The sequence below is a fragment of the Nematostella vectensis genome, chromosome 6, assembly GCF_932526225.1.
Source record: "Nematostella vectensis chromosome 6, jaNemVect1.1, whole genome shotgun sequence".
Taxonomy (NCBI): Eukaryota; Metazoa; Cnidaria; class Anthozoa; order Actiniaria; family Edwardsiidae; genus Nematostella; species Nematostella vectensis.
In genome coordinates this window covers 13,768,302-13,793,085 of record NC_064039.1, presented here as the reverse complement: position 1 = coordinate 13,793,085, position 24,784 = coordinate 13,768,302, and the positions used below count along the sequence as shown (strand labels likewise).

The following is a 24,784-nucleotide window of genomic DNA, read 5'->3' as shown; positions in this document are numbered from 1 at the left end:
TAAGACAAATTTTGTTTTCTTACTATAAAAAAAAAATTTGATTCTCTCATTAAATGGCATGATTTTTTCACCATGTAGATTTCAATAAAGTAGAGCATATGTGTGAATTGAGACAAATTATCAGAATATCGAGCAGTTTTTATCAATATTCGTAAAAAAAAATATTGTATACTTAAGTAACTCAACTAGAAAAGCTTAAGCCTCCTGCTTTTGGTTTGGTAACTTTTTTAGAGGTAAACATGTCAGTAGCCATGTGTAGTGTAAGATATGTAAAACTATGAAAATTATTTTGGTATTTTAGTGCTTACTTATTTTTTGTTATTTTGGTCCTTCCTTTAGATAATTTTTGCTTTCCTCCTAAAATAACTTTATCCTTCATTAAATGTCATTTTAATTTTATGGAATATTTTCATTGAAATCTATAGCCTGCTAGCCGGCCGTCATTCGGGCGCACAGGGTTCCCAATATTCGAAAATAAAACATTTCCGAATAATCCACAATGAGAGCCGGCTAGCAGGCTATGAAATCTAGAGCATTGAGTTGTCTTTCTAGTGCTGTTAATAATATGTATATGCTCTCATTTACTTTAAAATAAAAATGTTGAAACAATATGATAAATAGATATTGTTGTTTACTTTGCACTTACATAAATGAAATAATAAATAAAATCTAAATTATATTTCTAATACAATATGGCTCACTTTGGGTGTTAAAATAAATTTACACCTAAGGGCAGAGAACCAAAAAACATATTAAGAAATATTTAACAATTTACAAACACATCCAAACATCAAGGAAGATCAGAAAGCTTAGTAAACACTCTGGTTTCAATTATGTTATTTATTTTTTATGTAAAAAACATTGCCTTTTTATGTGTGCGATTCCAAGCCGATACCCCTATACGAGTGAATTTTTCACAGATTTTTCTTTAACCATCTTCACCCCCGGAAGTCCGTCCTGGACATTTGCCAGAACACACGGTTATTTTTTTTTTTACCAGGAAGGTGCCTTTAGAAGATACCAACCCCACCCACAGAATTTCCGATTACTTCCATGGAAGGGTTGGGTATGCTTTTCAGTGCAGAATCAACAAGAGAATATGGGTGTAAAATGTGATAAAGCTATGGATTTTTTCAAAACAATTCGATCCTTCGACAGAATTTCTAAATATTCCTCACATCAAAGTGTGTGCTGGTTATATCAATGATTTGTTTGGATTTTTCTTAGGGGTATTTCGTTTCCAGATCACATATTTCACTAAGGCCGATGGGATTTGTACTTCATAATGTAACGGTGGTGGACCCATTATTTAAGGTGCATCAAATTCGGTCAAAGTTGTTTTTCAAACCGTTTAGACCACGGACCCTACCATGCAAATGCTGATTCTTTTGGCTTAGAAACCTCTACGAACCTTAAACTTAACGAAAACCTATAAAGCAGCTAGTAGTACAAGTCATGCTGAATTCGAATGTCCAATCATCCAAACTTAAAAGTGACAATTACAAAAAAAATTGAGAATAAATTTATTTAATAAGTTCATAAATTCACGTAATTCAAGTGCAATAGAGGTAATTCGTAATATAAATACCACTGGACGACTACTCGTTAATTATCACCAATTCATCATGAATTGTGTGTGTACACATCCCACCGGCGTAAACAAATCCTTGGTTGCTAGGGTCTGCTGACAAGACGTTGCTATAGTAACAACTCCATTGTCTATGGAAGCTTGAGCCTTGTTTGTCAAAGAGAGCGTACAGCGGTAAGGTGCATCCTGTGGATGGCGACGCGCCATGTTTCTTATTGCACCATTCGTCCCGATGCTTCTGAGCGACGATACCTGTGGTAAAGATATTATGGAACTCAAAAAAGGCCAATCACGCCGCCATTTTATGCTCAAACACAACATACTCACAAAAAGGCATCAATTTTCATCGGCTAATTCAAGCGGTAACGAATATATTTTTATTCAATTCTTACCAAAGAATTATAGTAGTTATATTATTTTTAAAAGCTGTCGACAAAAATGTCTTTGCTTAATCAAGTTTACAATAATTACAAAAAATTGCAATAATTTGCAACGATGTGCAGGTAAAACCCAGCAATTCCAGTTCTATTTGCACGGCACATAAACATTCTTCACACCACAAAGAGCAGCTGAGCTGGAAAAGCAGGATTACTTAAAAGTTAGGGCAGAACTTTTTCGATTTGTTTACATGAATGCGTGGTTTACATACCTAAATATAATTTAAAAATATAATTCCTAAATATTAAAAGACATCGATAACATGATTATATCTTTTGATCTTTTAAAAATGGGATATAAATATAAAATGTGGAATGAGCATCTTGCCCACATAAATTTCCCGCCAAAATGTGGAATGAGCATCTTACCAACACAAATTTCCCGCCAAAATTTGGAATGAGCATCCTACCAACACAAATTTTCCGCCAAGATTTGAAATGAGCATCTTACAAACACAAATTTCCCGCCAAAATGTGGAATGAGCATCCTTCCACACAAATTTTCCGCCAAGATTTGAAATGAGCATCTTACCAACACAAATTTCCCGCCAAAATTTGGAATGAGCATCTCACCAACACATATTGCTCGCCAAAATGTTAAATGAGCATTTTACCAACACAAATTTTCTCGCCAAAATAATGTGAAATGAGCATTTTACCAACTCAAATTTCCCGCCAAAATAATGTGAAATGAGAATTTTACGAAGGGCTCGGTCGCACTAGCAAGATGTTCAGGAAATCTCTGTTTAGATAAGCTCAAAAACTGACAGATATCCGTGACATGTTACGAGGCCAAGTGCGACCTGTGTTTTGACGCAACACGACAAATTCGCCGGTCGAGACAAAACATCAAAGGAGCCGATGTCCTGCCCCAGGGCAGGACATCTACCTGATATCAGGGGAACTCTGTTTGTTTTTATTCTTATCACGCAAAGAACGTCACTCACACAAAAAACGTAAATGGTATCAAATAGCAACCTTCGCTTCGCCTTCAAAGCTAGAGGTGAATCCCTACCAAAATCCATTATTTCCAACAATCTGGCGGCGTGACGGTCAATTCCAAGCCAAACATGTACGTCTTCGCCTTCGGTGCATAATAGACAACTAAATTTGCAATTAACTGAGTAACAGTAACAGCTATGCATCCGACTAACGCAGCACGATGTATAGGTACATCCACACGAAAAGCAGCAGATTTCTTCTACTCATGACTTAATATGCAGACGTGCAGCATGCAGAGAGTATTTGCTCTTCGAATCTCCCGCGCGCGAAGGAAACGCAGATGAATGACATACGATGTTATTTTTAGGGCCCGTGATCCACGGATGTTGCAACCAGTGCGACCTTAATTTAAGAATGTCTGATAGTGCGTAGATGTCACGGGACAAACTTGTCCACCTAAATGTCCCTGACATCTCCTGAACATCTTGCTAGTGCGACCGGGCCCAAACACAAATTTCCCGTCAAAATGTGGAATGAGCATCCTACCAACACAAATTTTCCGCCAAGATTTGAAATGAGCATCTTACAAACACAAATTTCCCGCCAAAATGTGGAATGAGCATCCTTCCAACACAAATTTTCCGCCAAGATTTGAAATGAGCATCTTAACAACACAATTTTCCCGCCAAAATGTGGAATGAGCATCTTACCAACACAAATTTCCCGCCAAAATGTGGAATGATCATCTTACCAACACAAATTTCCCGCCAAAATGTGGAATGAGCATCTTACCAACACAAATTTCTCTCTGAAATGTGAAATGAGTATCTTACCGGGAAGAGAGCACTCCGCGTACGGCTTGATGGTGACACCGGTGATCTTAGCTCTGCGCAACTGCAACCAGCTGACAGCATCACCGCTCCACATGTTGCACCCAGCGCTCATAGCCTGAATGACGTCATCGCCCAGAACCGTCTGCCAGATGTTGACACCGGACAGGGAGCCCACGAAAGACTGTGTGGCGTCATAATCTCCCCCTATGTTCAAAAACGGATTACAGAATACTAAAAAATATGTACATAAGTATGAAGGCAAGGGAGGGGGGGGGGGAGGGAGTGCAAGGTTAGAGGCAAAGAGCGCTCTAAAAGCATGAACAATGGCGTAGCAACGCGTTGCTTAGGAGCGTAGGCCTTGCAATAGCAACGTGTGCCCTGGTAGCGTGTGGCCTAGAATTGTGGGTAACGTGTGGCCTAGCATTGTGTGACATGGTAACGTATGGCCTAGCATTGAGTGACATGGTAACGTATGGCCTAGCATTGAGTGACATGGTAACGTATGGCCTAGCATTGAGTGACATGGTAACGTGTGGCCTAGCATTGTGTGACATGGTAACGTGTGGCCTAGCATTGTGTGACATGGTAACGTGTGGCCTAGCATTGAGTGACATGGTAACGTGTGGCCTAGCATTGTGTGACATGGTAACGTGGGGCCTAGCATTGTGGGTAACGTGTGGCCTGGCATTGTGTGACATGGTAACGTGTGGCCTAGCATTGTGTGACATTGTAACGTGTGACCTAGCATTTTGGGTAACGTGTGACCTAGCATTGTGTGACATGGTAACGTGTGGCCTAGCATTGTGTGACATGGTAACGTATGGCCTAGCATTGAGTGACATGGTAACGTATGGCCTAGCATTGTGTGACATGGTAACGTATGGCCTAGCATTGTTGACATGGTAACGTGTGGCCTAGCATTGTGTGACATGGTAACATGTGGCCTAGCATTGTGTGACATGGTAACGTGTGGCCTAGCATTGTGTGACATGGTAACGTGGGGCCTAGCATTGTGGGTAACGTGTGGCCTGGCATTGTGTGACATGGTAACGTGTGGTCTAGCATTGTGTGACACTGTAACGTGTGACCTAGCATTTTGGGTAACGTGTGACCTAGCATTGTGGGTAACGTGTGGCCTAGCATTGTGTGACATGGTAACGTGTGGCCTAGCATTGTGTGACATGGTAACGTATGGCCTAGCATTGAGTGACATGGTAACGTATGGCCTAGCATTGTGTGACATGGTAACGTATGGCCTAGCATTGAGTGACATGGTAACGTATGGCCTAGCATTGTGTGACATGGTAACATGTGGCCTAGCATTGTGTGACATGGTAACGTGTGGCCTAGCATTGAGTGACATGGTAACGTGTGGCCTTGCATTGTGTGACATGGTAACGTGGGGCCTAGCATTGTGGGTAACGTGTGGCCTAGCATTGTGTGACATGGTAACGTGTGGCCTAGCATTGTGTGACATTGTAACGTGTGACCTAGCATTTTGGGTAACGTGTGACCTAGCATTGTGGGTAACGTGTGGCCTAGCATTGTGTGACATGGTAACGTGTGGCCTAGCATTGTGTGACATGGTAACGTGTGGCCTAGCAATGCATGGTCTAGTAAAATTTGGCTAAGATATGTCGAGTCAGTTGCCTCACGCCTCCAGCCGTCAACTCTCCTTCTTTCGAGGTAAATATGAGACAACAGCTATACACGCACCAACCGAGTCTTGGTCTTGTCCAATCGCTAGCACCCCACCGGACTGGATACTATGGCCCGTCTGGTAGTTAGAAGAGCTTTTGAGTATGACCCCATCGAGATATATCTTGTACGATCCGTCGCTACTCCGCCATGAAAAGCACAGCAGGTGCCAATTATTGTCACGTAGCCCATCCTTGTCAAAATACCTGGACAAGCAAAAATGACCGACAATTATCGTCGCTCAGGACAAGTAGATATACTGACCTGTCTTTATCAAGGTACCTTGATAAGCAAGATACTGAGCCATCTTCGAAACATATCTCAAATGCAAACTTTTTCCTTACTTTGTATCTCCATCTTTCCTCCTCCCACTAGCACCTCTCGGCTCCCAAATTTCCATTCTTCCCTTCGCATTTGACTAGTACCTGGTCTTACATCCTGATGATAAACCCTGTTCTAGAACACACTGCTTAACCTTTTAAAGAGCTCTATAAAATTTCCTATTCCTTATTTAATGTCATTTATTATACATTTATGTGCATGTCTTTTGTTGTTTTCTTATTATATTGTAACTCACTTCTTTTTCTACCAGCATGTACATCTTACCCCTTATCAGCCTTTTTGTTTTCCGGTCTATACCTCCCCTACCCACTACCTCATACCTCTTATCTTCCCATTCACGCTATAGGCCATGGTAACACCCGCATCACTATCCCGGACCATCCTTAGTCCAACCCCGCTTACTGTAGTATTATCCCCATAATTACCCTCCCGTCCTCACACCTGCCACCAACCCAGGTGCCACGGTACGAATACCCTCTTTTAACCAAAAACTGAGCAATCTTTATCAAGGTACATGGACAAGCAAAGATACTGAGCCGTCTTTATCAAGATACCTGGATAAACAAATATACTGAGACGTCTTTATCAAGATACCTGGATAAACAAATATACTGAGCCGTCTTTATCAAGGTACCTGGATAAACAAAGACACCGAGCATGGATAGCAAGTACCACCTTGATCTATCATCCACTCAGAGATGAGAATCTCATTTGGGTTTGAATAGGAAATCTCACCTTGAACTATCATCCACTGTGATGTGAATGTCATTTGGGTTTCGGATATCAAGTCGCATACTGTCCACCTCCGTGCTATGCGCATGTGTTAGAATGTAGATGGTGTCCGTGTGTGAGGCTGGAGTCTTGAACCAGGCGCACGTCGTCAGGGCAGTCATAGACGGCATACCAGTGAACTCGACAACGTTGTTAGTCGACTGGCTCGGGAATATCAGCTCGTAGTTCATCTCGTGCCCTAGCATTCAATGAGGCTGTACGTTAATAATACATTCTTTCAAAGTGTCATGCAACTAGACTTTTGGCGCATTGCGTGACATCGATTCCGAAGCGTCATTTGTTTGTTTTCTTGTGTAACTGCGTAGCGATACCCCTCCCATCAATCAAGCCTTAGTACCGCTACTTTCATGCTGTCTCTAAATCAATCAATCCTTACCATCGCTTGTCGCCTCTGGAGTGAGAGCTAGTTTTGTCCTTTGGTCATGCCCTGACATTATTTTCCCATTCTTATATCAATCAAGTCTTACCATCGTTTGTTGCCTCTGGAGCGAGCGTCAGTTTTGTGTTCCCGAATCCTTTGGTCATGACGTCACGCCAAGCCACCAGGTCACCTGTCTCTGAGCCCGGTCCTAAGGACATGCTGTGTATCATCTCGTCTGCCAGGATCTCGCTCCACATATTGAAGCGGGTCACCGTGCAGTTCAGTAGTCGAAGTGAGCCGTCAGCCTTGAGCGTCACACCCCCCGCGTGAGGGCTGTGGGTCATGCGCAATACGCCGTTGTTGAAGACACGACTGGTACCAGCCCCTTTGATGAAAAGACATCATGAAAAAAAACATAACAATAATGCAATTATTTAATGCTGATAACAATGACAATGCTGCTGATGATGACGACGACGACGACGATGACTTTAATATTAATGCGATGACGGTGTTGACAATGACTAAGACGATGTCAATGTAGGTAATGATGATGATAATGATGATGATAATAATGATGAAAAAATTAGGTGGAGGGAAAGATGGTCAATTCTCTGATAGATTAATTATAACCTTCGTTATTCCATGTGACGCACAAATGCTTCCAGATATCGTTTGGGTAGATCATCAAAGGATCGCTTTTTACGCTAAAACAAAAAGTGATTTGTGTTTTGGGGTTAGCAACATTGTGGAAAACAAAAAAACAAGATTCCCTGAAAGTTCACGTGAAATTTCTGAGTTTAGACACCACTTCACCATAAATGACGTCACATTTACTATGTTTTTCCTCTTTGTGAAATGACGGTTCTCAGAAAACTTAGTCATCATAGAACCAATGGAACACAAGTTGAAAACGGGGGGCCGAAAGACCTCCTTTCTCGGTCAGAAGACGGTTGAATAAATTCAAGCCGAAAGACGAAGTATGAATAAAAAACAGCGAATAAATTAAAATGACCCTCGCGACATTTAAATGTTTCCAATCAAAGTACTCACACGTTGCCAACGCGGAGACTCAAGGCTCCCACATGGCTAAAACTCAGCATCAGCTCAACATCAGAATTGACCACATATTTGAGTATCTCCGCGGCGCGTTCTTTCAACCACAGGCAGACCGTAAACCTCCCCAGGGAGGGTAGGGTGGGGAGCTGGACGAAGTCTGTATCGCCCGACGGGACGGTGAACATGAAGTCTGATTGATTCGCTGAAGAGAAGAGAATGTACAAGGAAACAGTATGGTTTGAGAGGTAGGGTAAGAGAATCCTGCGTCTTTCAGTGACACAGTCAGTGTGAAGTTTATGTGTACCAAGGGCATAAGTAGGGGCAATCAACTTCCCCACATTCTGGTATATAAGTGTCACGGCGTTTCCTAGGATCAGGCTATTTTCAGAAGCGCGGATGAGCCAATCAGATTGGACATTTGTGTTGACGTTTTGGCTGAGCTCAACTGCACGCGCAGTCTCAGACAAAAAGCTATGTTCTCTTTTCGGTACTTTGACTTTTGTTGTTCTATTCTTTTATATGAATCCAACCCTACCTACGACTTTCAACTCTAGCTTGCAATTCTTCTGGTAAACAAACAAAACCGACCGATGATGGATAAAAAAATATTCTTTATAACTGCAATTTGCGCGTGCAGCCTCACGTCACTCGCGCGCGACCAACGTCAACGTAACTGATTGGCCCGTTCGTGCGCGCGCGTCTAAAAATAGCCTGATCCTCGGAAACGCCGTGATACTTATATAAAACAGATGATTGCTCCTACTTATGAGCCCCTGCGTGTATCTGATATTGCGGGGGCGTGTCTACAGAAAAACACTGGTTGGGGTCCAGAGTAGTAATCGAATTGCCACGGACCATATTAGCTCTGGTAATAGGTCACTAGAAAACGGTCTAGAAATTTTTTCTATCCAAATGAAAGCATGACATCAACCATCTTAAGGGTTTTGGGACATTTCTCTGAGGGCCGTTGCTAGGAAAACTTCCAGACGTTATAAATCCGCCAAACATTTGTGAAATGGAATGAATTTAGACATGGCACCATTGCTTATGAATCTCTAAATTTAGATGACGTCATCGCCTGGCGTCACAACAGAAACATTCGATAACCCTTTCACGACTATTTGGGCTTTTTGTATTTATTCCTTTCACTCCTGGGTACTTTTGAGCAAAAATGTAAGAAAAACAGACTGAAAACAGAAACCTCTCCCCTACTTTAAGTCCAACACTACCAGTTAAATTAAGCTACAGCAGGTTTGCTTGTAATTTGCTTAAAAATTACAGCTTTTTCACATCTCGAGAGTGCCTAAGGACATCATGAAGTCTATTTGGGCATAATTAATGCTGCGCTTTTGGATGTTTGCACGCTGAGGTTGATTCAATCGGATAATTCCTTGTTTGGGCTTCACCGAGTGAGAAAGGAATTTTCTAGTGAATGGCCTCATATTCTCCAATGTCGAACATCATTGCTACCCAACCTGATTCAAAAATTGTTTTCAGGCTTTTTTCTGGGTTCCTTTGACCTAAAAATGTTTTGTTTGGCTTCGGAGCAAAGAGACTTATAAAAAAACTGTTATGATTTTGGAGGAGGAGATTGCCCGCCTGTCTGTGAAGGTGTTTCCAAGACTCCCATGATGCAGTGCAGACATGTAATTTAACATAAATATGGATACTCGCTTCTAATGAAGGTTTTAGCATTGATTATTGTGGCTGATGGCTGTAAAATGGGACCTGACGGAGCGCAATAAAGGTATCTATTTGTGACTTTATCTGTGTTTGCTTGCCTCTATTTGTGGTTTCAGTAGGGTGCCTACACATTTACGTATTCTTCAAAATGATAAAATTCATTTTTTTAAATAAAATTGTGATTATTCCACTCTTATTTAAATAATTTCTTTAATTTTTAAAATATCGAAAAATCGATACAATTTTTTGTAGACGGCAACTAGGTGAATATTTTTTGCCTAAAAAATCGCGATCAGTCTACTCAAAGATTTCTCAAAGATTTTAGTATAAATCCACTCACATACTATCAAGAATCTCGCAATTTTGATTTGCTCCCGTACTCACTATCTATTAAGAGTTGGAAATGCAAACTGGAAGTATAATTATCTACGCATGTGCAATTCAGTATTCACAGATCCGACACGCGCACGGATATCCAATCAGAAAACAGTAAATAGAAGCCAGCGAAGTGCAACCCAAATGTCCCACAACAGTCCCACAATTGTACAACATGTCGGACGAGGACGGTGAGTCCTGCCCGGATTTATCTAAAATACAGACGTTTATAGGGGTTTTCCTGCGACTTGGGAAATAAAACATGGTCCCCTAACATGATGGAAACTTGATTTGATGTCCAAGCTTGGTGAAAATCTTGTAGAGAAGCATAGAAATAGATAACTACAAGTTTGGTTGTTGAATGGGAAAGGCACAAACCAGCTCGAAATACGAAAACTTGGAAATGATAAGATAAAGCGGTGCTCTCTTCGGTAGGTACTATGTGTTTATGTGCTTTTAAAGCTATTTTTGTAAACTTGCAGTGATTCAAGTGCGGGGAAAAGTAGATCTTAATGGAGAATGCCGAATTCGCTTTTATCGGCAAGCAACAATACAAACGGCAGTCTCATTCTTATATGTCATTGAAGTAAACCTAGGATAATATCAAACACAAGTTTAATGGTAGAACGACTTACGCTGTTCTTGTATGTGGTTTGTTTGCTTTTTGTTTTTCGTTTCTTCGCATAATTATTACGTGTTTTTCTGCAATTTGAGTCCCAACTCTACACTAAAAGTGGCTGGTCAAAGAAAACAGGACTAGCACCTTCTACGCTGACCGGAATTTATTTGCTTGTCCAGATTCGCAGAAAAATATCTCAAACCAATCTTTTTTTGCCGTCGATTGCCGACTTTTTGTGGGACATTTGTGGGACCACATGGCTGTTATTGCATCATCTCTTTCATTGACATGCCGGATCTATGAATTGCGATACAGCCTGGTTACAAATGCGAATGTTGCGAAATAATTTTGTTATCAAAATATCGACTTTTATCTCGCCTTTTAACAGTTGAGCAACTCTTTTCTTGCTCAAATCAGCTCTTCAGGTCGCTAAGTAGATGCCCTAGGTACAAAAAACATGCTCGCCATTTTTGGTTTTACAGTATTTGCTGTTTTATTACGTTTTTCTCGCCAGTTTCTGAATGTCGCGCGTGCGTAAATTGTTTCCCATTCGATTTTCCCGCCTAAAAGTGCGAAGTTCCCGGATGATCGCGCGTGCGCCTAACAACCGAATCGCTAAGTAACGAGATATGTCCCAACACCCTTGACTACTAAGGAAGGTGTCAACCGGAGTCGGACTTTTTTCGTCATATGAGCAGGGTGGGACTCCCCATCTGGACACGCGCCTGTTTTGAACAGGAGTATTAATTGGTTAACCAACCTGTGACGCAATTGGAGTACCGTATAATCGGCAACTTGTTCCTGGAGGCGAATCTAAGATCTTGCCAGCTGATTGCGTTCCCACGTGCCTCGCCACACCCCTGTGCGATCTGGATGATTTCGTCAACTGTCAGCACGCGGTCCCACAAGTTCACGTTCTTGAGAAGACCAAGAAACGCTTGATATGTTTGAAAACCACCGCCTGAAAACGCATAATGTACTATTATTAATGTACGCTATTATTTCCCGTGACGTATTTAATATATAGATTAGTGCAAGGCGCTTTATGTAGAAATTATTCTGTTTGATGATCTAGTTGTAAGGAGCCTAGAAACATGGGTAGAAACATGGGTGAATTCAACAGCTTGACCGTCACGAGTATTGAGTTTCTTTACTTATAAAGCAAACAGGGGCTGACTTGTATCACGACGTCTGGTCCCGCTGGGCCTGAACATGAGGTGGTTTTTACAGCGTTTTTTTTTCTCTCTCATAGAAAAAGGTGTTGAAGGAAGGAAGGTTTGCAACCAGACCCAAACCTTGAAAAAAATATATCCGATTTACCGTAACTATCTTGGTCTTGTCCGAGAACTGCAACTCCTGTTCCCTTGACAGTCGATCCTTCCGCCAATGTCTGTGAGTTTCTAACTTCGACACCGTCTATGTAGCCCCACATTTTACCGGAGGATTGCCAAGCGAGACATACAGTGTGCCATTTGTTGTTCCAGAGGTCACGAATAAGGGCGTGGCCACTAGAGACACGTAATGACAATGTACAAGATAAACAATTAGTGATTTAATTAGTAACGAAACAACAACACAAAACAACAACGACAGCCGAGCAGAAGAAACGCAAACAGCAACAATGACAAACACATCTTCAGCAACAGCGCGATTTTATTATTTACTTTATTGTAATAATGATTGTGGTGGTGATGATGACGGTGATGATGATGATGATGATGATGCCTGCTTAAATTGTGGATATATCTCACCTCTCCTTATAATAACCGTCGATATAAAACCTGATCGTCTCGTCATCGTAAATGCTTATATAAATGCCGTTCGACTCGCCGGCCCAGGCGTAAGAGAAGGGGACAAGGTCGACTTTAACGCTCGTCTTGAGGGTAACACAAAGCGTCAGTGCAGTCAGGTCGGGCATACTCGTATTGGCGATGGCGTAACGCGAGTCGGACTTGGTTACGAAGTGCATGGCGTGGTCATAATCCTTTTCTGAGGGAATAACAAAACGGAATACACGTAAAAAAGTCTTTATAGTTGTCATAATCTTACCAATATTGCTCCAGCTTGAGATGTAAACATGAATTGTGATAGACTTAATCCGTTAAGAAACTAGACTTCTTCGCTATTTAAAATCCCCCAGAACTGTAACTAGGTACTTTATTTAAAAAATTTACTAAGCCATACTGTAATCATATTTTCATGTGTACGCCTTGTTATTACAATCACAGGTAATTTTAACTGCCAGGCAAAAATCATGTCTGCAGCCGCGTACCAGAATTTGCTAAGGGGACATCTGCAGTCCGAGGAGGAGTGATGTTTTTGGCAGAAGAGGGGCGGTGGCGCGTGTGGTCTTTGCAGATACACCTAGCTTGGCGCCTGTTTTAAGCTGGTGGTGGAAGTGTGTGTCAAGCTACTATGGCCTTAAACAAAATCATCGTTACCTGCCACTCCGAGACACGAAGTCGGTGTTTGAATGATGACGTCAGCTCGTCCTTGATACTTCATCTCTCTCCAGTCAATAAGGTTCCCAGTCTCCCGACCACATGTCTGAGCCAGCAATGCAATGGCCCCATCACTGATCAACTCACTCCACACGTTAAATCGACTGATCGCCCCGACGAAGGACTTGCTGGCATCAAAACCACCGACCATCACCTTTTGAATCTGGCCAATGACCAGCTTACCGGGTGACGTGATATTGTGCCCTGGGCTTAGTGTGGAACCATGGCCCCTTTTGGCCCCATCTACAAAGAAGGACCATATGCCACCGGTGCTGCTCCATTTGATGCATATATGGTACCAGGCCCCTTTCAGAGGCTGCGAGTACTTCATCTCACTGAAGCAAGGCAACTCGTGTTATTATATTAAAAAGCTTGGAGCAAAAGAAACTTAACGAAGCAGAAACTCACCGCGAGGCTCCATTCACTGTCAGATTGCATGACGTCATCTTCTCACGGTTGTCGCAGACAAACACGATTTGCGAAATCTGTGCGGGCTCAGCATATGAAAAGATGGTCAGCGGACCGTTAGTGCTAGTAGTGATCCATACGCATGCTGTGAATTCAGTAATACTGCTGACCACATCTACGACCATGTGCGACGTGTTGCTACGAGCGGGAAACTTCACGTCGTATTCGGCAGCGTTTGCTGAAAAAGTTGAAAACATGAAGCACACTTTTCAGAAAGTCGAAGTATAAAAAAGTGTACAGAGTAATTACCTTTCCATTTGGAGCAGTCCTTTCCAGTTTTGTCTTCGTTGCATGAGCACTCATAATCACGATCGCTGTCACATGACTGGACGCACAAGTTGCCATGGGAACAGTTTACACAAACGGCTGGCTGAAGGTTAAGGTCAGGGCCATAGTACGAGTACCCCTCCCTGGACAGTAGGGATGATGCTCGGTGGGTGGCGTTCGACAATTCGCACGCATTCTCAGAAGTGCTGCTTTCTGATTGGTAGTTAAATGATTGACATCTGAGATTTTCTGTGCACTTGATAGAGCAATCGAATGGATTTTGAGCCACAAAAGATTCGATTTTGAATCCATGTAGGTATTTACCTGGAATTAAGGGATACCTCAATATAAGGAAAAATATTGCATCCATAAAATTTTAAATAAACTTATTAAATGTAATCACAAACAAACAAACAAACAAACAAACGAACCAACGAACAAAACAAATAAATAAACAAAAGACTAGATTTTCCTCTGACCAGGCATTGCGTTGAAGTGCTTGTTGACGTCTTTGATACAGTCCTCACGGGACTGCGCATGCGCATGTGGTATCGCTGCCACGATGGCGATCAGTAGGAGCCGTATGATCACGTGACGCACAGGGTCCATGTCGCTTACACTTGACACTTCAAATATTCATGATCTCTCTCTTTCTATGGCATATCTTGAAACATACAAGGTACTCGTCTTATATTCAGCCCAGAAGAAAGCTAGACGAGTTGGACTTTAACTTTACAAATAGATTTTAAAAGTCTTTCTCCCGTACTGGTCTGCTATTATGGCATACCTTCGAGCAGTTATAAATCGTCAGTTATCAAGCGGTATTGTCATCAGTTTCTTGTGATCAATAACTTAACACTCTACTATGATTTTTAACGAAAAAAATATTTCAACATAGTGAAAGTGTGTCTATTAAACGTTTCTTCAAGGATGTGACTGATAATTTAGAGCGGATAACTTGTTAAATAACTCGGATTCTAATCGATTCTTTTGTCTCTTGTCAGTTGCGGTTTTCGCAGTAAACTGGTGACAAGGCAGCCGCTTTACACCTATTTTCAAATGTATGCGGAATCCCGGATTTTCAATTCTGTCATTCGAAAAGCTTTATTGATTTTGAATCAGAATGGTTTCGATCTGGGCCTGAATATATATGTTTGTTTAGTATCCAACAAAAGCTGAAGATGCTGATAACTGTATAGGTTATTTCACGGTTGGTGAGCGCGTACTATTTTTTTTTTCACGAGTTGTGTAAAACTTTACACAACGATTGAATAGAAATCGTAAAAGCGAACTAACCGTGAAATAACTTATTTATTATATCCCGGGGTGGGGGGTCTCTCCAGAAAAGTAGACGGGGGTGCTTGACCTATCTTTAAGGGTATAAAATTCTTACCAACAATCTCTTAGGGTGTGTTTTAGGATTTTTCCGATTCTGCTATTAAATCTTTTAGGGGTTTTCACGCCGGGGGAGGAGGATTTTTCCGACTCTGCTATCTTTTAGGGTGTCTCACGCTCAATGGTGGCCCAATCGCTAGAAACGTATTTTACAATAAACCACAAGTCAACTGATCGGTTAACACTTTTGCCTTTTTTGTCGGTAACATAACAATACAGGATCCATCAGCCAATTAAAACAAGCATCTCTCAGGGTTACAAATTCCTTCGACCACACCCAATGTGCTATCTAAGAATTGTTGTTAACCACGCCCTTAGTGCTATCCCTTAGGGTTAAAATTGATTTTGATGTCGGTTTTTCTCGAAGTCCCCCCCCCCCCCCCCCCCCCCCGGGTATTATATACATACCGAGATTTCAAATGAGCGAAAATAAAACATTTCATTTTGCATGTTTATTTTGTTCTTGAGCTCCATTGAGCGAGTGAATGAAATTTTACTGTGAAAATTGAATAGAAAGCGTTCAATATGGAAGACAATAGATTTGATACTCTCAATGACACTGTAGAGGATTATGTAGAAAATCTTAAAGACAAAAATACAAAGGGAAAAACCAAGCGAGATGTAAAGCTGTAAAACGCTATCTAACATCACAGTCTCGTGCGTGACATTAGCGAGACGGATTCATTTCAATGTAAGTTTCTGTCTGTCTTCAACTGGACCGTTGGTCGAACTGCCAAGTCTAATAAAGTGTTATGTAAGCTTATATAAATTTCTCTATTTATATAATAAATAAAATACTACGGAGCCCTAGAAGGGCCATGTGATTGTGCACAATTTTTCGCAGGACCGTGTTTATAGCGGAGCTAAGCGCGGCCGCAGGCCGCGCGCGTAGCCCCATAGGCATAGAAATATGGTATAGGTATGCGACTTGGTTTTTGTGGTCATCGCGCGGGTACCCTGTGGTGTCACTCGCCAGCCAGCCAGCCAGCCAGCCAGCCAGTCAGCCGCGCGACTCCCAGGCCCCACTCGGCCCCGAAATGGCGACTAAATACAAGCACGGAGCAAGGGAAAAAGTTCTTGTCGATTATGCGATGATTATTTATTTTGCCTCAAATTTTGTGACTCAAGGATAAAGTCAACTAGAGGAGATCCACTAACATTCATTCACGACAAGATTTTTCTGGTTTTAGCTAGTAAATTTAAGCAAGTAACAGTTCACATTAAAAAGCGAACAGAACCACAAGAAAGCGATCAAAATAACAATGCAAGGTGAGTTTCGGACGACGATTTGTATTGTCTATTGAGGATATGACAGTTATTAGGCTTTTTGTTGTCCTTTTTGTATGCTTTGAGAACGCAAGTACTTAACTTAGTAATCAAATTATTTGAGCATAACAGGTTTTGTTTTGACATTCTTCGTTTTACCTATATTCTTGATTGTGTTGAATAAAATACAATACAACAAAAACTGGAATTCGTCTTTAATAAGACTTCTTCAGGGCAAATTGATTGTGTTGAGATATTTCATAAAGGCTAACCAATATCGTATTGCATTTGTCAAATACTGCTAAAGAAGACCTTTCTTGTCTTTATATCCTGTGCTTTTAGTCCTAAGAAGATACATATCCTTAGAAGATACAGCAGCTTTTTCAACTTACAAGAGAAATTTTCCTTACCGAGGATAAAAAAATCCCTATTTTCAATATGTATTGTTGTTATTGTCTGCATCTTGCATCTCATGTGTTTATTTTTTTTCAAATAGTTGTGGAAAATTAGTTAGATTATAAATGACTTGATAAAAAGAATGTTTTGAAAGAAATAATAAATAATTGTTTTCACTCTTTTATGAACCAGGAACTACCTGAGGGCCAAGATGAATGCTAAAGACTGGAAGACATGAGAATTAAAAATCATGTCTTGAAGAGAACAGTAGGATGCTCTTATTCACTAGTCATTTGATACCCCCACACCCATGGTCCCAGGGAAGGGTGGGGGATTAAACTTTAATAAAAGCCTGTTTCCAAGTTAAGAGTCAAAAACTGGTTAAAAAGTGGTCTAAAACCCCACATTAACCCCTGCCTTCTGCGGGACCATAAGGGAGGGGGCGCAAATGACTAGTTCATTACTATGTGATTCAGCAGTACACACTCATAGGTTTTTTTTAGAACAAAATACTTATATAATATAAAACTAAAAACAAACTTTTGCTTTTTAAATAATAAATCTGTAAAGAAAACAGTTTTCTATCAACCTAAAGATAATGGGAAAGGGGATATTTTAGAAAAGTACTGAATATAATTATCACATTATTGTTATTATATTTTCTTTTCAAACATTTAAGGAAGAGTAATATTTCTTCCTTTTTCTTCTCCCTGTTGACTATTTTTATGCAATTGATGCTCTTTGCTATTTCCCCTCTACACCAAAAATGAATTAATGAACAGATTTGATTTTTAAATTAGAAATTTTCATTTATTACTTTCACTTATATTTTCTTTTTAGGATTTTCTTTCCAAGTCTCTTGCCCATAACATTTATTTTAAATGTTTAGATTTATTTCATTGGAATAGTTAGATCCAGGGTTTCTCAAAACACCAAAATATAATGCATTACTGGATGTATATTAATAGATATTAATTCCCATGGGGATGGAAAATCACCACTTAAAATGGTACATTAAATCTTCAGCATTGCATCTTATCTAAAATTGTGTCTGACACTATATTCCATCTTTGAAATCCTGTTTTATCCATTGTTCTTCGCAAGAACAAAGCTTGTCAGAATGTAGCTTTACAAATGTACATTAATGGAACTTTTATTAAGGGGAAGGGTTTTTTAGGGCAAGATACTTAAACTTTATAACACTAGCAACAACCTTGTTCTCTTTCAATAATAGAATTCTGTTCACATAGCTTGGATAGCATAGACATGGCCTCTTTAGAGGCCTGTGGTGGTGAAAGGGTTAAGATAATGGGAAAGGGGAAATATCAAGAAATGCTCAATCAAATTATTTTCATTACTGTTATATTTTTTTCACCAAACCTTTCAAGTTGAGTCAATTCCCTTTATATCTCCTCCCCCGTCGACTATTTTTTAGTTAATTGATATTCTTTGATTCCTCTCTACCCCAAACATAGATCAATGAAAGGGTTTGGTTTGAAATTAGAAGTTAGCATTTTCAATCTGTTTTTTCTTCATTGCATTCATTTGGGAGTAGGCCACCAACAACAAAGCCACTATATGGTAAAGTGGGTTGCACCAATATGTAATGCATGAAAGTAGATATATTTTTTGGATTTTAATTTCCAGACATTTTTCTGAATATTCGGTCCAATGAAGGAGAGAAACGCCACTAAATCAATACATAAAAATCACAGTATGGCATCTAAACAGTCTAAATATATTATTTTGAATCTTTGGAATGCTGTTACATCTATGACATTTTCTGCACAAGGGCAAAGCTTGTGGGAGTATTGTTTTGATTAAAAAAAAGATATTCATAATGGAACTTCTATGATGGGACATAAGAATTTACCATTAGACTCTGACAGCAACTTTGACAGCCATATGCACACCAGGAATTGTGTTTGTTAACTTTGATGTACTGCATAATTTGAATTATTGAATAAGGCCTGGATCCATTTGGTTGGTACAATAAATAAATCTCATTAGAGAGCAGGATCCTAGATCCCCCAATAATACCTTTGATCAGTCAACACAAAAGGTGTTTATGCTGGCTCCGCTTTTAGGCAGTGCCTAAATCTATATATTATTTTAGTGAATCGTGTTCAAGTTTGTTGTTTCGACTTTCTACGGATCGACTTTTTACGGATCGACTTTCTACGGATCGACTTTTTACGGATCGACTTTTTACGGATCGACTTTCTACGGACCGACTTTTTACGGATCGACTTTCTACGGATCGACTTTACCGAGTCTTGCCACTGACCCACTAACCCCGGCCGAACCTGCCTGTCGAACAAGATTTCCTTACAACCAATTTATGTTTTACCAATAGCCTTTGCCACATTGCTCTATAATCAACAATACTTCCACTGCCTTGTAGCTCATGCACTATAGCATATATGTATAGCTATGTCACTGGAAGTACTAAAGAGACGTCGGTCAAGTCGCTTTTTAGATAAGATTCTCTTTAGCTGCTGGAGACTTAGACGTATTCCTTGACTGACAGCAAGGCTCACTGATAGCTATAACCTAAGGCCAAGTAAAAATAGACAAATGTTTACCGTCCCCGTCCTTTTTGGGGCCGCTTCAAAAATTTTATCATTTGTTATTTTTAACCAAAAGCCTATTAAACAATAAGAAATAACTTGTGGTACTGATTTAGAAAACATTGCAAAAGAACTAAAAGTTTTAGTTTCGGTAATATATGACTTGCGAGTTGTCTTGAGAACAGTGTTAATACACCTCGTCATCGACATAAAGATATAAAATAAAAAGCCGCCCGCCCGCCCGCCCGATTTTTTTTAGAAATCCGGACGGGAAACATTTGTTTATTTTTACTTGGCCTAAGTGAAAGTGTCCCTCGATCAAATCATCGCGCAAAAAGGGCGTTTTTCGATACGGCATTTTTCACTAGTGAAAAAATCGTACGACCAATCAGCTGGCTTCTCTAGCGCGAAGAGACTAGTTTTATCACAATGGTTTTTGGCGCGTAAATCTCGGTATGTATATAATAAATTTCAATACGCCTTAAGTTTAACACTGTTGACCGGCAAAGAAGTTTAGTATTTCCACCATGTTTCCACTCCCCGTGCACGGCTCTTGACGTCCCCGTGTTCAGATGTAGTACAGGAAAATGGTGAAGAATTGTTCATTTTTTTAGTACAAGCATGAAATTTGGCTGATAGATCTTGGCATAGATCTTGGCATCACGAGTAATTTTTGACGCCACGCCCGATTTTTTATACTTACAGTTTTATAGAGGTGTAATTTATTTTTTTTAAACAATAAACATGTACATTTAATGAAATGATACTGGCCTAATTACCTTGCAGCCCGATTAAGAGATACGTGTATTCCATTATCCATACATGGGACACGCCCTTTCCTGGTACTTACAGAGCACACAGAGATAGTGGCTTATAATGATAATCACCAAAAGATATGCTAAATACATAAATATATATCTAAAACTGTGCAAAACGTTCGACTGGCAGAAACTTGGCAGCTTTTGCTAGGACGCCACGCCCAGATCCTAGAACTTCCAGTTTTTTGGCATGTCAAGTATTTAAGCGGATATCCATATAGTAAGCTAAGAAATAGTTTTTTATAGACTCTTCCAGTCAATTATACTTTTTAAGGTTACTAAGTTTCACGTAAATCCGTACAAAGAATCTATTGATTACATGGTAATAAAAAAATCCAAGATGGCCGTCATTCAAGATGGTGCCATCGGGTGCCATCCCGACTTGCAGTAAAAAATTGACGAAATTCCATCGGACACGCGAGCGAAAAGTGGTGACGGAATGCCATCGAAGGGATGACGGGATTCCATCAGACTCAAACGCGACAAGGGATGACGGGATTCCATCAGACTCAAACGCGACAAGGGATGACGGGATTCCATCAGACTCAAACGCGACAAGGGATGACGGGATTCCATCAGACTCGCACGCGACAAGGGATGACGGGATTCCATCAAACTCGCACGCGACAATGGATGACGGGATTACATCAGACTCGCACGCGACAACGGATGACGGGATTCCATCGATCTCGCACGCGACAATGTATGACGGGATACCATCAACTCGCACGCGACAAGGGATGACGGGATTCTATCGAACTCGCACGCGACAAGGGATGACGGGATTCCATCGGTCTCGCGTGCTACGCGGTGTCCAAGATTTTGAGTTAAAATTTGCACGGTATGCAAAGCTACGAACAGAAAGAGTTACATAGCCTATATAACTTCCATTTGGTTTTTAGCTCTTACCAACTTGGATAGTTTGCGCTTTTATTGGCCCTCCAAATTTCCGCCACATTTGCACATGGCTGTGCCTGGTATGTTCCATTTGACCAACTTGCATCGACCACGCATCTTATCTCTGGTTAACACCCACACTTAGGATAGCAGCAACAGACAAACACTTGACGGCTCTGGGAGGGTCCAGACAGGCTCCCACTGTCAACTATCGGTTTATTTTCGTCCGTATTCAGATGGTGAAGAGATTGTATTGTACAGGCAGTGAGTCCTGACCCAGTAATAGCAGCAGATATTGGTGGAGAACCTCTATTCTGTTTCTCTTTGGGAAGATGTCTGCCCCCACCCCCTCCCCCCCGCCAGACAAGTGCTGGTGCGACCGAACATTATAACTACAAATAGCTCCAGGTGTGAAGGCTTGGTTCATAAATTCCTTGTCAGGAATGGTGCCGATGGTGACATCTTCACGAACGCCCCAGGTGTTCCTTTTCTTTTCTTTGTTGTAGAACGAGGAAGACACTACTTGATCGCAACCAGTTAGTTAATCTGGGCCTTGCTCACTGAGCAGCTTATAGCCGCAAGAAATTAAAATAAGCTTTCCCTTTTCTTTCCTTTGTTGTAAAACGAAGAAGACACTACTTGATCGCAACCAGTTAGTTAATCTGGGCCTTGCTCACTGAGCAGCTTATAGCCGCAAGAAATTAAAATAAGCTTTCCCCAGTTTTCGAGCATGATCAATCAGAAAAAAAATCTTAGCCTTGTAGTAAAATTTGGGCGTTGTATCCTATGAGGGATATCATTCAGCGTGGAACAGATATTTGCACGTGGTATGATTTGTATTAAAGTAATAGTGGCGTACTTCATTTCTATTTATTTAAAGTAAATGAATGCGCATAAGTAAAAGATATGCACTTCAGTATTGTGTTTGGTATTTAATTGTACTTCAAACCGAACTTTCTCTAGGATTGCTGTAAGTATGATTAAAAAGGCGTGTCTTGCCAATTTTATATTATAGAGAACACTTCTTTTAATCAAACTGCAAGGTTTTTACGAATGTATCATTCTATGAAATGTACTCTGTTTTCATTCAAAAAGGGTTTATTTTATCCCCAAAACACTGTAAGTATACGAAATTGGGCGTGGCGTCCTAAGAAGAACTAATCATTATAAAGCAAATAAACATTTCGCGTGACTTTAGATATGTACTTGTGTATGTCTGGTATGAATTTATAATCATAAACGTCTATTCTCTAGAAGTTTTGTAAGTAATATCAAAAAGGCGTGTCTTACGAATTGATATTATAGAAGACGTTTATTGTTATCAGTTAGCAAGTTTTTTGTCCTGTATCACTCCATTAATTGGACATTTTTTCTTCATTCAAAGGTATATTATATGCAGCCTTATAAAACTGGAAGTATACGTTATAGGGCGTGGCGTCCTATTGCAAATTACTTGTAATATCAAGATCTACCATCTTAAATTTTATGCTTGTACTAAAAATTTGAACAATTTGGCATATTTTCTACACCATTTGCTTGTACTAATGGCTTTTCTGGTATCGTATACGAATGATGTCCCAACAAAAAGTGCTCTGCAAGTATCTTAAAAAGATGAGTCTTAAAAAAATATTGATAGAAAATTACTCTCCAGGGCAAATCTTCGCTAAAAGCTTTCATGGTTTGGGCGGCTGGATCATGTCGAGAGAGTTGATTAACAATAAACCTCATGTAGTTTAATGTTAGGAACTCGATTGAAAGATCGTCTCAATTGTGGAATGCTTATGGTATCCACGAAGTACTAGCTTTGTCGAATGACAGGATTGGAAACCTAGGATTCCGCATACATTTTTAAATAGGTGTAATTCAAATAGAGGGACAAGAAATGAAAATGTGCCAACATTTCAAAATTCGTCTTTAAGGCTAAGACCAAACGTCGTATTATCCATGAGCCGTATTTAATGCATGCAAATGAATCAAGCCCATTGTTTCATCTTCATTTGCACGCATTTGTATTGAATACGGCTCAGGGATAATAAGACGTTCGAACTTAGCCTGAGATTTCAATAACACTTACTCCAGGTGTCGTCCAAGGTCGAATAATATCTTAAAATTTGTATGTCCAAAAAAATACCTTTTCAATTGCATACAATTCATAAAATATGCATCGTCTGCACAATTTGTAAAAAGAATACATTTTTTTTAATAAGATGCATTTTTATAAGAACATCCAGCCTGAGTTTTCACAATATTTTAAGAACACGCCGAAAGGCTCATATAGCAAAAAAAAAAATCTTTTTTAGTCCTGATGCGTTCCAAAATGCAGGATCAAATTGTGTTTTCCAAAACAAAAATTAATTCTCTTAAACAGAACTCCAGCTCATTAACCTTTCAATGTGGTAGACCCGCAATACGGATGCTTATAAACGTAGCAACATAGTTGTTTATGTCAAAATGAAAGACTACAACCATGTTTTAAGACCATCGCTTCCGAGACCTAGGAGATAACTCGTAAGAATTTTAATTCTTATTTAAAAATTTCAAAAACAATACCTTTGGGAAAGTCCAAAATTTATGTTTAAGCTTCTAATAAAGAGTTTTTTAACGAAACACATTACTACATGTTAACCTTTTCAAAAGACACCAAACCAAACCTGTGACCTTTTCCTGGATAAGTCCTATGCACCAGGTAAGCACTTTTCCAGGATTTGTGAAATCCGTCCCTCTTATACGTTTTCAAAGTTAAATTTTCAAGAAGCTTTAAGCTTACCTAGCGTCTCGTCTTGCAAATAGGACTCAACACTTGCTTTAGTTACGATCATCAGTTATTCATGGAAAGAAAATGACGCTGAAAACTTTCACCTGCTAAACATTCTAGAAAAGTTTTTGTTCTCATTCTTTTAATTGTTTTGTGTCCTTTCAATTACGTTTAATACTAGAATTTGCAGATGCCTATTTTTTCGCACAATATGCATCAGAACAGAAGCCATATCAATATTATATTGAACTTGAAACATGCTCAAGATGGTTTTTAACCGTAATGGCGTCCCTGTGTGATAAAATGTGGACATTTGATGTATTCTCGTTTTTAATTATTTCATTCACTTACGTCTCCCTTATTAACAATAAAACCATGGGATGGCATATACCATGACAACAATGATAGAACTGTCTCGAAAAACATAGGCGTTTTGCTGTTATTTCAAACCCTCGTCCTTTAGAAGAACTGAATGGTGTTTGGCCGATATGGCGGTCCGCTAGGATCAAAAGGAAAACTTTTGATGTCTTTTTCGTGTTTATCATTCACTTCACTGCACAACTTGCCCTCACAAATAATCAATAGGGTCTTGGCGCTAAAACGTATTAAGGTCGCATCCCATTTTGTTGTAATAACGAGGCCTCATCGAGGGTGAATTTCCATAAATAACATTTTTCAAACAAAGTATTATATCATCGTGTTATACTTTTTGGTACTCTTTT

At 40.0% G+C, this 24,784-nt stretch overlaps 1 protein-coding gene across 2 annotated transcripts; it reads right to left on the bottom strand.

Annotated features, from left to right (window-relative positions):
• Positions 1 to 614: 614 nt before the first annotated feature.
• On the bottom strand, positions 615 to 24,614 carry LOC5500822. 2 transcript variants are annotated; one of them, XM_048729033.1, is made up of 15 exons: positions 24,075 to 24,614; positions 14,445 to 14,629; positions 13,948 to 14,289; positions 13,639 to 13,876; positions 13,171 to 13,565; positions 12,481 to 12,718; positions 12,050 to 12,237; positions 11,490 to 11,690; positions 8,047 to 8,254; positions 7,627 to 7,700; positions 7,100 to 7,378; positions 6,576 to 6,810; positions 5,517 to 5,704; positions 3,801 to 4,004; positions 615 to 1,840 (listed from the first exon to the last, which is right to left on the bottom strand). In XM_048729033.1, exons 2-15 carry the CDS (start codon positions 14,572 to 14,574, stop codon positions 1,599 to 1,601), a joined length of 3,162 nt encoding a protein of 1,053 aa, XP_048584990.1. In that variant the 5' UTR covers positions 14,575 to 14,629; positions 24,075 to 24,614; the 3' UTR covers positions 615 to 1,598. The 2 variants fall into 2 exon arrangements, with proteins under 2 accessions (XP_048584990.1, XP_048584991.1); XM_048729034.1 differs by lacking the exon at positions 24,075 to 24,614 and adding an exon at positions 23,959 to 24,020.
• Between the last annotated feature and the right edge of the window lie 170 nt (positions 24,615 to 24,784).

What these genes read in the sequence shown, in the direction of transcription:
- LOC5500822 (XM_048729033.1), bottom strand. Translation starts at nt 14,574, where the DNA reads ATGGACCCTGTGCGTCACGTGATCATACGGCTCCTACTGATCGCCATC. An exon ending in AGTCTCCGCGTTGGCAACGT is followed by an intron (nt 7,701 to 8,046) that starts GTGAGTACTTTG and finishes TTTTTGTTTTAG; the next exon opens with CGTAAAAAGCGATCCTTTGA. An exon ending in ACAGTGGATGATAGTTCAAG is followed by an intron (nt 5,705 to 6,575) that starts GTGAGATTTCCT and finishes TTGCTTGTCCAG; the next exon opens with GTATTTTGACAAGGATGGGC.